Below are 15810 nucleotides of genomic sequence, written 5' to 3'. Positions count from 1 at the left end.
TTCTAATTACATGGTGTTTGTTTTTGTAATCATATCATTATATGTTTTTTTATCTTATAGGTGTTGTCTAATGTTGTAAAGCACTGAGAGCTTCTAAAGATTAGGCGCTACACAAAGTCCCCCATTACTATCATTATATATATATATATATATATATATATATATATATATATATATATATATATATATATATATATATATATAAAATCTAGATCCATACTTTGCTTATAACAATAATGGTTACCTATAACCATACCTGTCTTATAACAGTAATGTTATCTATAGCCATACCTGTCTTATAACAGTAATAGTTATCTGTAACCTTACCTGTCTTATAACAGTAATGTTATCTGTAACTATGTCTGCCTTATAACAGTAATGGTTATCTGTAACTATATCTGCCTTATAACAGTAATGGTTGTGTCACCATACCTGCCTTATAACAGTAATGGTTATATAACCATACCTTAACAGTAATGGTTACCTATAGGACTCACGGTACTAATTCAACTCCAATAGTAAACATAAGGAAACACTATCATATTCAAAATTCAATAACTTAAAATTTCTAGGTGCTGATGATGAGACCTATAATTCTCCATGCACATCTAACCTTGGTGCAAGCTTATGTGTGGAGAACACCATATGAGTCGCGGCATTTTGTTTACATACATGTGCATGAAATACATGTTATCTGTAACCATATCTGCCTTATAACAGTAATGGTTACCTATAGCCATACCTGTCTTATAACAGTAATGTTATCTATAACCATACCTGCCTTATAACAGTAATGGTTATCTGTAACCTTCCCTGTCTTATAACAGTAATGTTATCTATAACCATACCTGCCTTATAACAGTAATGGTTATCTGTAACCTTACCTGTCTTATAACAATAATGTTATCCATAACCATACCTGCCTTATAACAGTAATGGTTATCTGTAACCATTCCTGCCTTATAACAGTAATGGTTGTGTCACCATACCTGCTTTATAACAGTAATGGTTATATAACCATACCTTCCTTATAACAGTAATGGTTACCTATAACCATACCTGCCTAATAACAGTAATGGTTACCTATAACATACCTGCCTAATAACAGTAATGGTTACCTATAACCATACCTGCCTAATAACAGTTATGGTTACCTACAACCATACCTGCCTTATAACAGTAATGGTTACCTATAACCAGACCTGCCTTTCCTCCTTTATAACAGTAATGGTTATCTATAACTATGTCTGCCTTTTATCAAGGTGTTGCAATGAAGGGCCGTTCAATGAGGAAGACACGCCACACTCATAAATAGTATATGAATCATGCCACACTCTTAAATAGTATATGAATCAAGAAAAATCAAATTAGGGTCTAGAAATTCCTTATTATTTGAACATACCACTTCAGTAAATAGAACCTGGATACAGTCTAACCTATTTTGACAGTGCTACAAAGGTAAAAGAAAGACAAGAAAGACATCCAAGTTTCAAAGCTCTTACTAAATGGACATTTTAGATGAGAGGGAAAGTACCAGTATAAATGTATTTGTACAAAAAATATCCCACTATAGACATCCTGATCCAAAAGTCCAAACTTGAGGAATGGTGAAAATAATCTACTCGGGTACCCCAGTAAGATAAACCTATGATAAAACAAGAGCCCATCAAAGGGATTTATGCTCGACTGACCAAAAAGAATTTCCAGTATTTCAAGATAAGACCATTTTTCTTCCTCTTAAGAGTTCTTCAAAGATGACAAGATTTCAAGGAAGCACAAAAATGTGCCCATATGTACATCTTTTGATGGTGACAATATTTTGACAGAGACATAAAAACTAAAAGACATGATGTGTTCACAATATTCAGTCTTGCACTCCATTCAGCTGTAGGACAAAATGGGCAATAGTGCTAAAAGATATTGCAGAGCAAAATATTTGTTGAAATGTGCATATTCAGAAGATGGCCCATAAAATGTGTAAGGTTCCATAACAATCCAAAGAAAACTGATGTTATTTGCGCTTAGAGGACAGAATTATATGCAATTGTGGGTAAATCCCTTAAGAAGGTCACAGCAGGCCAGTTTCAGTGCATAAGAGACATCCATCCTAAAATGCACCTTGGAAAATTGGTCATTGGGGACCCTGTGTGTATGTGTCATTAGGATTTTTTACATAGCTTTAAAAACAATTCAGTCATACCACTGATGTCTGCAGTGTGGCAGTTTATAGTGATGTCTAGTAACAGACAAGAAGCATGATGTCCCACCCAGTCACATTATCCTGACACCAGGACGACCAGTCCTTACACTAACTTCTTAATGTTCAGTGCCTAGCGAGGCAGCTGTTAGTACCATTTACCACAGCCGAAATGATCTGATTATGATTCAGATAAAAGATCGTATTGGGGAAATACTCCAAATTATAAGAATAATCATCTGTAAAGAGCAACAGAAGCTAAACCCAACAGTGGTGAATTACTTATTGCCCACGATATATGGTAGATGTACAAAACACCTGAAAGACATTATATTGTCCAGGATATCAAATTTACTTTTGATGATAATAATCATGAGCACCAATGATATCATGATAAATTGCCCCAGTTAATCACCAAGTATCTTTTTGACATGACATTCACAAGAACAAAGGAGAAAATCGTTAAATAAATAGAACTTGTTGAACCAGGTTACATCTGACCTCAGAATTATTCATCAGAGTATTTTGTGGATGGTAATCAAGTCCAAAGGTAAAATCTCGAGTGGCACTTCATATCAACAGATATTCCACCAAACAAATCCACTGTCAGAGGATCTAGCAACATTTAAATTTCCTGGATTTAATGCTGATGAGCTAAACAAAAAAATCAGTAAATGATATCATCAGTGAATATTTTCCACATATTGACGCAAGGGAAAAATAGTCCCACTGGCAAATATCTTAAGGCACAACAATGATTCTTATGGTGGTGGTCATAATATATCATCACGTGTTGTTGGAATCACATCAACTATCCAAGTCAATCTTGTATATGATGCAATTGATGACAGCTACCAAGTGGAGCTTGAAAAATCCAGCCAGGCCAAGCATGGATATATTTTACATACATTCACACCTCAATCACCCCTGCATTTTGTATTGTGTTAGAACCCATTAATCCAGTTTATCTTAGATGACATAATCCAATACTGTTACAGATATATTTCAAGCATACTGACCAGACTGGTCACTTACTTGATTTGCGACAGGAAGTATTGAATATAACTCTGCATGTGTGTCTGCAGAAGATTTTGTAAAATCTGTTCCCTAGTTGAAGTTGACATTTTACAAATGCTACAATTATTTATGTGGTATTATATAATGTATCAGCACATGAGAGTTTTTGCATACAACAGAGATACCTGAAAGTGCCATCCAAACAATATTGACACTTCCACACAAAGAAAAATTTATAGTCTTAATGCAGGAACAGATAACTGAGCTGCAACGAGAACATATTATTGTGATTGTGTGCGACAGAGATCAAATTCTAAATTATGCATGTTTTTGCTTTGAATTTCATCAATTAAAAAAATAATTTGATTCAGAATAAAAAAAATATTTCTTTTATACTATACTCAGAAATGAATTATTCCCCAATGACTTCGTATTCGACTCTGTCAAGGATTTTTACTTTGTTTATCTGTTACAATTACTTTCATTTTTCACAATCCGTTACTACTTTCACTTTATTTAGCTGTTACTTACAGTGCTTTCACAATCACTATGGTCACTAGTGACTGCTTTCATTTTCACTTTCACCAGTAACAGAGTTACTTGCAGGCATCATCTTTCTAAACTGTCTTACACATGTATCAACAATCTTTTTTGTTTCTTATTTTTGGCTTATTCGCTGTTTGTATTTTTCCTTTTTCTTAATTATCATTGCTGACAGAATCTAGAGGAAGTAAGAAACCCAACACTCGGCAAAATAAAGATGTTTCTTAAAAATCCAACAAAAAGAAACAACCCAAAAAGTAGAATTATTTAAAAGTAAAAGTACTGGTAAAATAAAAGTAATATAACTCTTTAATCACTATACATATCCTTGACACAGTCAAGACAGAGTTATATCCCTTCATATTGACAGACAACTACAATAAAATAATCTGTGCCATTCTTACCTAAATCAGCACACTATTGGTATGATTCTTGTTTCTCTGAATTTATCAGGGGGACTCAAACAAAAAAAAAGAGACGGTCACCCTAACAGAATCCCCAATGACAAAGTCATTGACATAGTGAATGTCTGAGACAAAACAACAATAAAATTTGCTGCAGTCATATACAGTAATATTAAGCAGTTACAAGTGAGACTACCGCTTAATCAATAAATCAGAGAAAGTTTTGCTTGACAGAGTTATCTCCATTCACAATTCTTCCTATGTGCAATACTAAAATGTTATTTTGTTTGTATTTCATTGAAAACGCTGATTTGGTTATATTATTTGTGACGAAGTGTACAGAACATGGTTCCCATGCTTTTATAAAGATAAATTTCCAGGTCATTTCCAGGGTTTTTCCAGGATGAAATTACTTTATTCAATGCTCACATATGGCCATTACTGAATGAAATTAAAGAAAAATTTACATTATAAAACACGCTTTTTTCTTAATCTAAAGATGTTTCTCTTTCAAGGCTCTCCAAAAACATCGAAGTCAGAAAAGATGATTATGTACAAAACCATAAAATGTATCACATGAAACAAGTTTGATTTTATTCATATAAACTGGCATGTAAAGTCATTTCAATGTACAGAATAAAAGTACTAACTTTCTTTTGCTGCATTATTTTGCTAAGTGGGAACAACATAATGAATGAACATAAATTATGTTTTGTTTCCTTTCAAACCCTTAATTCAAAAGAATTCTATAGCAATCTATATATATCCATATCTATATATATATATATATATATATATATATATATATATATATATATATATATATATATATATATTTACATCACATACAAAGTAACATTTTATATTACAGTATATAAAGAAACAAAACAATAAATGCAAATGATTATAATCGTCTTGTAACGAAAACAGTTTAACCCTGAATTTATCTGTGCCAATAAAATCCCAAACAAGATTGTTTCGAACAACCTAATCTCCTTAAGTTAATCTGGCTAAAAATGAATCATTTAAAAGACATTTTCAAAAGGGTTGATTTAAGTTTTGACAAAAGACCTTCAAAATCATATACTGTTGAATAAACAAGGACTGAATTTTCTGTAAAATCCACTCGTCTTCTTGTAATTCATTAAACCAGTCCCCAAACTTGTATTGATACAGGGGCTCGAATCATTTTTTAATATATAATGCAATGGACGACAATTTCTCATTTCAGCTCTGAGATTCAACAATTTGGACTACAAATTTGGCTAAAAACAAATTGCAGTCTGTTTTCTAATCTGAGTTTTCTCTGAAAATTCCCACCCCATTTTTCATATTTGGACATTTAGGTTGGAGTGAAGGGTCATTGCAACTGTATATTGAAAAAAAATTATTTGCCGCCACTGTGCGGTAGTGACATATGGTACTTGCTTACCAGCAGGCCTAGAAAATTTTAACTTATGTTATATTGACTCATACAGTAGTCCCCGTCTTGAACGCCCCCCCCCCCGACCAGTGGCCACCCGCTCCTTACAGCCAGAATCCGTTGGCACCAACGAATTTGTGTTCAAAAGTACCCCTCGCAAAAGGCCACCCAGCTAACGTGACCAACGGCCAGCATATTAGTGCAATAATATAAAATTTACCCCTCACAAGCATCCGGATGTTATTTGAATATGTATCCAGAACCAGTATTTTATTCATAACGTGTGTTAAGTAATCCGATTTCTGTTTCCCAATGTCGGGTTTTCATTACTGAAAGAAGTGTTGAGTAAAGTACATGTACCACTAAGGTTAATATTATATCATTTACGCCTCACAAGAAGCCAAATTTATTCCAGAAAAACCGAGAAAGACTCAAATTTTAATCCATACAAAAGGGTAAGTACATGTAATCCAATTAGCCTTACTGCTGTGTTATCATAAATGTCCGGTTTAGTCACTCTGATAATTGTTAAGATTACAATTTTTGAACAGTAGTAATAGCTGAGAAGTGGCAGTATGGATGTACAATACCCAAGTCAGCAGGAAAATGGTTTGATAGCCTTTATGACTCCCCTTAGTGTCAAGGAATTGTGTATTGAGTTATATCAATATGTATATGTTGTCAAAAATGTACTCAGGTTGTTGGTAGTTCCATGTTAGGAACTTTATAATTTTCCTTATATTTTTGTTTATAATGGTGTCAGATTTGTTAATATTTAAATGGCGTTTATCAATAAACATCTTGCAAACGCAGTTGCTTTTGGTGTCTTCCCTAATCCAGTCCCAACCCAGCTTCATCCTGTGACACTTTTTAGTAAGATGTTGAGCTTGTTCACTTTGATAATTAGTGGCTATTACTACTGGCAATAATTGTCAAAATTACGAATCCTAACGGCCGCGAGGTCAAATCTGCATGATGTTAATGGTACATATCAAAGCCGTTTTGGCTTCTCTCACTTAGTGTAAAGAAATGTATAAAAACAATAGGGTATCAGACTGCGACTAACAAATCACGTGACAAGATCACTTCCTTTAAAAACACACGACAATTTGTTTAGATGCATACAAAATTGTTTTATCAGTATTGTAGTTGGCAACATGAATAACTTACTGCAAAAAGATCAACATGTCATCAAGGGAAAGAAAAATTCACAGTTTAAGAGAAAGTGAAAGTAATTCAATTGACCGCGGGGGGGGGGGGGGGGGGTCGAGGATCCAAGCAGAAAACTAATGTCAGGAATACTCAGATAAACAATATCGTGAAAGATAATGAAACAATTCTGCAGAAGTGGGAAGGTGAAATGGACAGAGAAAGGAAGACTGAGCCAGGAGACATTTGTATCCTGATTTGAATGACAAGAAAAAGCAACAATTGTCAGTTGAATTGGGATATGACGACTTTATCACAAGTAATGGATGGTTGCACAGATTTCAAGTGCTACACAATATTAAGTGTTCTGTCCTTAGTGGAAAATCAGCTGATGTTAATAATGAAGTTGTTGAAGATTGGAATAAAAGTCTAAACGATATATGCAGGGGATATGACAGCAAAGATATTTTTAATTGTGACGAGACTGGTTTGTTTTTTAGACTGTTACCAACAAAGTGACAGATGATGTGATCTGTAACATAATTATAAAGACAGTTTTAAAACTATATCAATGGTTATTCATAGCATTCTTTTGAAAATGATGACACAGTTTGTTTTACATTTATTTCACAACGTGCATGTGATTTTTTAATGAAAATATTAAATGTCTTAGAATTAAATGTATTTGTGACTTTCTTCATATGTATTTACTATTCGCATTTGTCATCCCCCTCTAGAAGGGCCACCCTCATCATAAGGCCACTTCCCTGCTGCATTAGGGGTGGCCTCATAAGAGGGGGACTACTGTACCTGCATGAAATTGATATGAAAATGATTTATTTTCTCAGAAATGGAAAGTAATATAATTGTTATGTCGATAATCTGCAGACAGACAAGACTAAACTACAGCACAGATGAAATCTGACCCAGTACTCGCCATTTGCAGTACTAATCACATGACTTCACAAATCTCCAATGACAACATCAGAAGTCCAATAGTCACATCATATCAACAAGAAACTCCTTTATAATGTTGTACAGAAATTCAATTATATTAAATGAAAATCAGATACATTTTATAAAAACCTGCAATCTGGCCAGTCTGATTTATCAAGCACAGAACACGTCAACGTGGTAGTATTTTTATGCAACAAAACTCTAGCAGTTGTTCTTGGAATATATAAATATGGAGAATTTTGTGTTCTTTCATTTTTGTATTTTTATTACAACCAGTATACAACTTTCATTTAATATTTTTGTATTTTTTTCTCTACAACATTTGAAAATGTGGGTTGTTAGACTTGTGTATTCATGCAACTAGCAATGCAAATCCCGAGTACCAGGTCAAATTTCATCGCCGTAGTTTTATCTTGTCTTTCAGCAAATTAAAGAGATAATGACTTTAATACTCAAAAATTTCTGATAAAAAAGTGAAATTGATATAACAACATTTAAAGTTTGCTAGGCCATCCGGCAAGCGGTACCCTTTTGCTGCCACCATGTTGGCCTCTTGTGATGCTAGACTGGTTTTCATTCCTTCAGTGTAAGGAAAGATATGGATATTGAGCAGACTTTGAAAATAAAAGTCTACTAGACGAATCTAATCCACTGGGCATTTGGATTGACTCAGCAGATATGTTTATTACATGCACCAAAATGATCATACTGCACCCTCCAAATATTCTGGTTAGAACTAAATTTAACTCATGATCAGTTTAGTTATGACTCAATTACGTGATTTTACTGGCATCAAGTGGTGGCGGAAAATTCCCAGGTTTTTCCTGACTTTCATCAATATTTGCAAAATTCATGGACTTTTCAAGGTCGTGGGATCTTTTTTTTCATTTTTCCCAACTATTTCCCAATTTCCCAGTAGCATGGGAACCATGACAGAAGCACTGTAAATATCAAAATATTTGGCAGCTTTATACATCGAAGGAAATTTGATTTCTTCGCTGTCTCTATGTTAATAGATATAGCTACTTGTAATTGTTCATGTACAAATCCACGTTCAGCAGTTGAATCTAGTCTGTAGCTTGCAGGTTTACCCATGGATCTTACCAAATTTGATGTGTCGTCACACTCTGAATAGGATCAGTTGCTCTTTTTTTTACCCCCTTCAAGTTCACCAGGTTCATATATATATCTTATAGTCACATTACCTAATACTGGTTGTTTTGAGAAAGATTCATGTCATTGTATTGGTATATGTTTTTTTGTGATCGCATTAATGGGTTTCATAGAAATTGCATTAGTAATTTCATTAATTAACACAGCTATTATACTTGGCAGTCTTGCAAACCATTCATGAGATCTCTTGTGTTTCTGAATTATTTCCTTTGCATACTGATATCCAAATAACCGCTCAGCAAGTGTTCGATTAAATTGTTCAACAATTGCCTGATCGCGATGAATTGCGATATGTCCTAGTCTGATTTTGATGTTATGTTTTTTCATCTGAGATGATACTGCACCAAGAAATTCCTTGCCAAGATCAACCTGTAGCAACTGTCGCCATCGTAGACCACCATGTTGATAAATTCGCTGAAATGCAGATGCAACTTCTGTTGCTGTTTTAGTTCTGCTTCTTTATATCTGCTTGCAATGTCAACAACAGCCAATGCGTATTTGAATGTGCGTGATTGATGTCTACCAGTTTTAATAGTATCATGTGGTAAAAACAAATTATCTCCTTGATGAACTTCATTGGAGTGTTGACATCAAAATGTGCGTACTGAATTATTTTAGGTAGCAGTAGTTAAATTTGCCACATTGCCTGTCATGCTAACCAATCTGCAGCAACAGAATGTGTGACATTTGCTGCGTCAGCAAGTTTACTAATCACTGCTCTACTCCTCCAATATCCTCCTGGGCTATAATAAACCGATTTCATTATTATAGTAATAATTGGCTGATTAATTATCCTAGCACTAGTTTACCTTTCATCGCAGATTTTACTAGGAAGCTAGCCAGTTTTTCTCAGAGATTTGTTTTTTTATGGAATTTAACAAGTGAATAAACTTCTCATCTGCAATACATTATTGTTGTAAATCTTTATTTTTATACGTTACATCATGAACGTGGCATGCATGATCAATTGCATTTATTGGACACTCTCCAGGTCTTGGTTGATATTTCTTGTCAAGTCGGGTTCCAGGACCACAATAATTATATCCAGGAAGTTGTTTTTCTCCTGGATATTTAGCCCCTGGAGCTCCTGGTAATTTTCCCAGTGAAGCAGTGATATCACTACCTTTTTTCATACAAGATAAAATAAATTTGTGTTTCTTGTACCACATTTCACAAACTTGCCTGTAAGAGCGCGTTTTTAATTTTTTATAATTGCTGTTAATCCATTTATGGGGGTGGGTGCTCTGCAATGAACGTAATATAAATCCATTATTATTTATTATATTTGTACAACATGGATCTCATTGATTTCACAGCAATGTGAAAGCAAAAGTTAGTCAAGCATCACCCAGCACTACCAAATTCTATCAGAGCAATTATCATAGGTCCATCTGGGTCTGATAAGGCACAATTGTTGCTAAATCTGATAATGAGATGGCTCAAGTTAGGATAAGTTATATGATGCAGTTAAAGATTTTAATAAAAAACGCGAAAATATTGGACAAGAATTGCAATGATATTATAGATTTTATCACCGATATTGATGAAGCCCCATCTGTAGATTACCTTGATGGATTTATTAATAATCTCATGGTATATGAAGATGTGATGCTGGACAAACAATCAAATCCAACTCAGATATTTTCTCGAAGCAGGCACAAAAACACATGTGATTTATGTTACTCAGTAATATACACAAATACCTGAAGGGATCAGAGGTAACTGCAATATTTTTGTTGTGTTTATTGGAGTTGAAACACATACTCTGCAAAACATTCATCAGACTTGGTGTTCAGGGGATATGGATATGATTAAGTTCGCAAACTTCTTTTCACGTGCTCAAGCTACCCTACACATATTTATCACAATAAATTTACATGATCCTAAGGTCACAATATTGTGTAGGTCTTGAAAAAGTTTTCAGTTAAGAGACAGCAGCAGGGAGGGTGATAACAAAAATTGAGTGTCCAGGTAGGTAATCAAACACGCATAAAAATTTGAAAAACATAAGCATCAAATATAAAGTAACAAAATGAGCTAACCCAATTTGAGAAAATCTCGGTCAGTTACAGGCTTCAGTTTGACGTTATTGACCTTCTATTTTTATTTTTATTAGAAAGCTTTTTTTTCACAAATGGACCCTTCTAAAAATGGTTTGTTCACCTTCCCTGCTGCTACCTGAGATGCAACAAGCTTTGCTGATGACAATCCTAGAAAAAAACTATACAAACTAGACCCATTACTTCTGAATTAAGTTTAGTCTGCACCACCTTTCCTGAATGTCCAACAAAGAAATAAAATGTAAACTAGACACAATGACCTCAGTATTTTACTTTGTTACATTTTTTTAATTATATAAACAAAATCCACAGCAATTTAATAAGAGATTTGGGATATCCTATGCCCAATGTCCAACTGCTCCAAGTATGTGCCATAAAAAGAAGTCTGATAAGAACTGATCAACAAATGGACAATGTCAGTCCTATGTAGTGGACAGTTTCAAAGAAGGATATAAATAGTCATAATGTCACAATTGTTGATAAAAAAGCAGATTAGATGACTAAAAATGTCTCTAGAAGACATGTCTGTTCCTGACAACATTGTGTAATTTAACCACAGGCATTACATTACTGTAGTTGGCATAAATCTTTTTTTATATCAAATATTATGAACACTAGGGAGAATCAGCTTGGATGTATCAAGCATACACGTGAAATGAGATTCTGAGCATCGTTCCATCTGTCCAAACTCGCCACTGAAAAATCAGTTAACAAAACCAGAAATCATCTGAGATACTGTAATTCATGAATAAGCAGGTATACGGTTTAAAATAATGTCAGCACAGTAATGACAGTGCAGATTAAAAGCTGTTCTAAATTTTAGTGATAAAAACCTAACAAAAAATTAGACGGGATCAAAATTTCAGTTCTGGGGGCAGGCAGGTGCACATAATTGATGAACTAACATCAGAAACATCTTATACCCCATCCACAGATTACAGCTGGGACCAAAAAGTGTAGAGTATTAGGTTGCATGTCATCCTTTGAATTGTAAAGCTGTGACTTACGCTGAATGGAGGCTGTCTTTGTAGCAGGCTCTGATGAAATGGTGGAGTCCCATAGCAGAGCGGAACCTTCTGCTAATCCTTGTTGCAGAGATGCGCTAATTGTGACATTCTCGCTGGCAACATTGAACAATGCTATGCTGACACCGTAGTTATCACCTGGTCTTAATATGGATGGTGCTGCCACTATATATGACCTGAAATGATGAATTATACAGAGCTATACTATGCATACCCAAGAACACTGTTTTGTGATTGTCAAATATTACTATCCAACCTTCTGACCATAAACTTTTACCAAAATTCAAGACCTTTCATCCCTCGATAGCTTGGTCACCTGTGGCCAAACAGAGCATGAAAGGTCCTTTGACATCACAATGCTGACAGTTTAGATGCACCATTGATAACATTAAGACATTTATTTTCATGTGTGACATTCCTATAAAAAAAGAAAAAACATTAAAAATATAAGCAAACAAGCACAGTACAGTACACTGGCATACGAACTACAAAACCAATCCAGTTTTCGATTTCTCAAGAAGTTTTGTTCTGGTAGCAATATAAACTTTGCAATAATGTTGCTTGTAAGCAGTTCAAAGCACTAACATTGAATAATGTTAAAAATGAGGAAACAATGAAAAAGTACATTAAATCAAACTAATTTTATTCACCTAGGACTTTCACTGTGACCTTATTAAACAAATTTGGTGACCAGAGGACTGAAATTAACTTCAAGAGTCCTGTAACCAAATAATTATCCAAGTTAAAGTCTGGAACAGAATGGTGCTATATCCAGCAATATTCACTAGAATACTATGTCTGAAGAGTAATTTTATAGGATATATCCCAGAGAGTAAGAACTCCTCAAGGGGCCAATGTCAGTTAGGTATGTGTAATAGTCTCTTCATTTCCAGTAAGGACAGCAAGAAACAAAAGTGAATTTCCTATTACACGTATAATGGTTTTAAAATTAGGGTTGTTTTTTAACATCATATTTAATGCAATTTTTTGGCTGACTGGAAACACATAATTTTTTGTCTGGTGTTAAGAATACACATGACTACTGGAAGGGTATGTTAATATTTAGGACCAAGGGTCCTGGTACTTGGGGATTAGAATGAACCCCAAAAGCCCGATTCAGTCACATTTAGAAATTTATATTTTCATGCCTAATAACTACACACATGGTCATAGAAGGGGATTGTTATCAGTCTATGCTCTCAAAAAAAGTGAAAGACAACTGGTTTTGAAAAATTTAACAAATGATTTTATTTCCCTAGAAAACAATGTGAAAATGAGAAGAAAAAAAACAACTTATGTTATTGTGAATAAATCCCAAAATAATCCAAGAATTACAGACACAAGTCCTACTAATTTAAAGTCCTGAAAAAAATTTAGTATAAGTCCAGATGAAATCCAAAACCTGAAGTCAATGATGCATCTGTGGTAGCAATTTAAGTGTGGCTGTGTCTTTTGTTGAATCACAATAATTCCAGGTTTGAATTCAGTAAATATTCCAGTGAATATATCCAAGAAATTTATCAAAGCACTTTTGTATTGCCAGAGAAAATAACCACTTGAATTCAATCATTTGAACAAAAGAGATTCCAGCCCAAAAATACTGATCACAACATATAATATACAACTTGAAAGTGCTAGATGTTAAAGCACAAATGACCAAGTCCTTACGATAACAAGATTATAAAGTTTGACTTGACCTCAAGTCAAAATTTGCATTTTCTATATAAAAAGATTACCTAATGAATGATCCTGATGTTTACAAAATCAAAACCATAACCTGTAATATTCACTTAGGAAAGTCAAAAACCCTGACCCAAATAAACATATTTACATCTTCTACTAATAATAAGCCTGATATTAAGCCCATACAAATAGAGAAAAATTTAGCTATGTATTAGTTGTTTACATAAAATGAAATTTTAAAAAAAGCTAATCAGCTCAATTAGAATTGAACTCAATTTTGGACAAGGTCAAGTCCAGCATGCAATGTTACATTACAATAGCATGTAATAATAATTTTAAAAACAAATAAAACAAACAATTAAATTAAATATACATAACACTATAGCTTCCAAGTTATGACCCCAGGCTTTTAGCCTCTGGGTGTAGGGATAGACTGGGGGCCAAGGTCAGTTGCATGCATAAATTTGTCTTCAACAAATGTAAATATATAGATTTAGGGTGGGGATCACAACATTTTGTACTGTATGTAAATATCCCTGGGATTGATTCCTGGGGAAATGAAAAGACCCTGGAGAATCACTCAGGGATTCCAGTCCTATATGTATTGACAATTGGATAACTTATAAATCCTGTCCATTCTCAAACCAATGTCTCACAATTTTTAATCATCCCTACCCCCTATAGCCACACATCAAGTATATAATCGAAATTACAAAATATCTTGCAGAATCAACATGTATAGAACTATAACTGACCCAAGTTTCATGTGTCTAGCTTTAATGGTATTAGAGTTCAATGACGCTGTATAAGTACTGATAGATGGATGGACAGAATATCACAAAAAAACACTTGTTTGAAAATGCAGTACAAAAATTACAATACAGTCAGTTTACAATTATTATTTCACTTGAAAATGCTCTTCATACTGATTTGTTTGCGTGATGTTATTCACAAATAATAGTGAATTCATGTATTACATGTACATTAAGTTGACAATATGGGCTCCAGTTTCAGGCCTTGTTTCACTAAATTTCTCAACAATTTTGGTTCCTCAAATTGAATTTTCACATTATCTTACTTATCAAATTTCTGACAATATTAGGATTTTATGAAACATATAACACAATGGATGAAAAATAAAGCAAAATGATTAAACAAGCACAGTGTCACCACCACTAAAAATTCTTGATGGCAACAAAAACAATGCCAAAACTACCTGGAAAATGTGTCAGGAATATGGAGCCAAGTGCAAAAATAAGACAGATATATCATCACTAATTAATGATTTCTTTTAATCCTGATCACATTGCAAATATTTTCAATGAATTCTTTGTTTAAATTGCCTCTAAAATTAAGTAAGTTGGACTATGATCATTCAGAACTAAAATTTCTTTCAATCCACAAAATTTCCAAATGACAATAAATGTGAAATTCCTGACACAAGTTTGGAGTTTGTTTTGAATTACATGTACATGTGCCTAGAACACATGGATGTTTCCAAATGATTTGACATGATAGGTCCGAGACCGCCTAAGACGGCTGCATCTGCTATTGCTGATTGTACTTACCTACGGAATCACAGTCCGAGACTATGTCAACTTCCCACATCTTGGAAAATACCAATAAATAATAATAATACCTTATTCAGCAATTTAGGCCTATATTACAAAATGCAATACATGTAAATATCGTGTGCACCATGGAATACAGAAATTAAATGTTGTGTTCAACACGAGTATACATACATAATTTCCTACACAAAATCAGTGCATAATATTATAAAGGTGTTATTGCCACTAAGTATATAATTCCCAATTCATATGAGCTGTCAAACTGTTCCCCCCCCCCAAAAAAAAGCCAAACTGATATAGTAAGAAAGATTTCTTATAATTACTAAATTACTATGACTCATAAGGAATACAAATTTTTCTACAGAGAGACATGATAAACTTATCATTAAAATATTTCTTTCTTAAACGGCCATATGCTGGACAAACACAAACAAAATGGAATTCATCTTCTACCAAATAAACATTATTTTTCATGCATAAGTTACAGCCGGGGCCCCGAGTGGCCGAGTGGTCTAAAGCGCTCTTCGTTACAGATCACTGCCATCTTACCTCTGTCTGCGGCGGTTCGAGTCTAAGATTCAGCCAATGTGGGCATGTGAGAAAGCTTG

At 34.0% G+C, this 15810-nt stretch overlaps 1 protein-coding gene across 2 annotated transcripts in view; it reads right to left on the bottom strand.

The window, feature by feature from the left end:
* The window catches only part of LOC149782797 (CD109 antigen-like), a 642407-nt gene that overhangs the window by 590403 nt on the left and 36194 nt on the right, over positions 1-15810 (bottom strand). For both annotated transcript variants that reach the window (XM_089934311.1, XM_089934312.1), the window contains exon 3: positions 11931-12124. In XM_089934311.1, coding sequence (XP_089790437.1) covers positions 11931-12124 — 194 coding nt within the window. The remainder of the gene's footprint in view (positions 1-11930; positions 12125-15810) is intronic.

This window comes from Sinohyriopsis cumingii, chromosome 15 (assembly GCF_028554795.1).
Source record: "Sinohyriopsis cumingii isolate HCF-2022 chromosome 15, ASM2855479v2, whole genome shotgun sequence".
In the NCBI taxonomy this organism is placed as follows: domain Eukaryota; kingdom Metazoa; phylum Mollusca; class Bivalvia; order Unionida; family Unionidae; genus Sinohyriopsis; species Sinohyriopsis cumingii.
The sequence above is the reverse complement of the archived record's forward strand: the minus strand, read 5'-3'. Positions and strand labels throughout refer to the sequence as shown.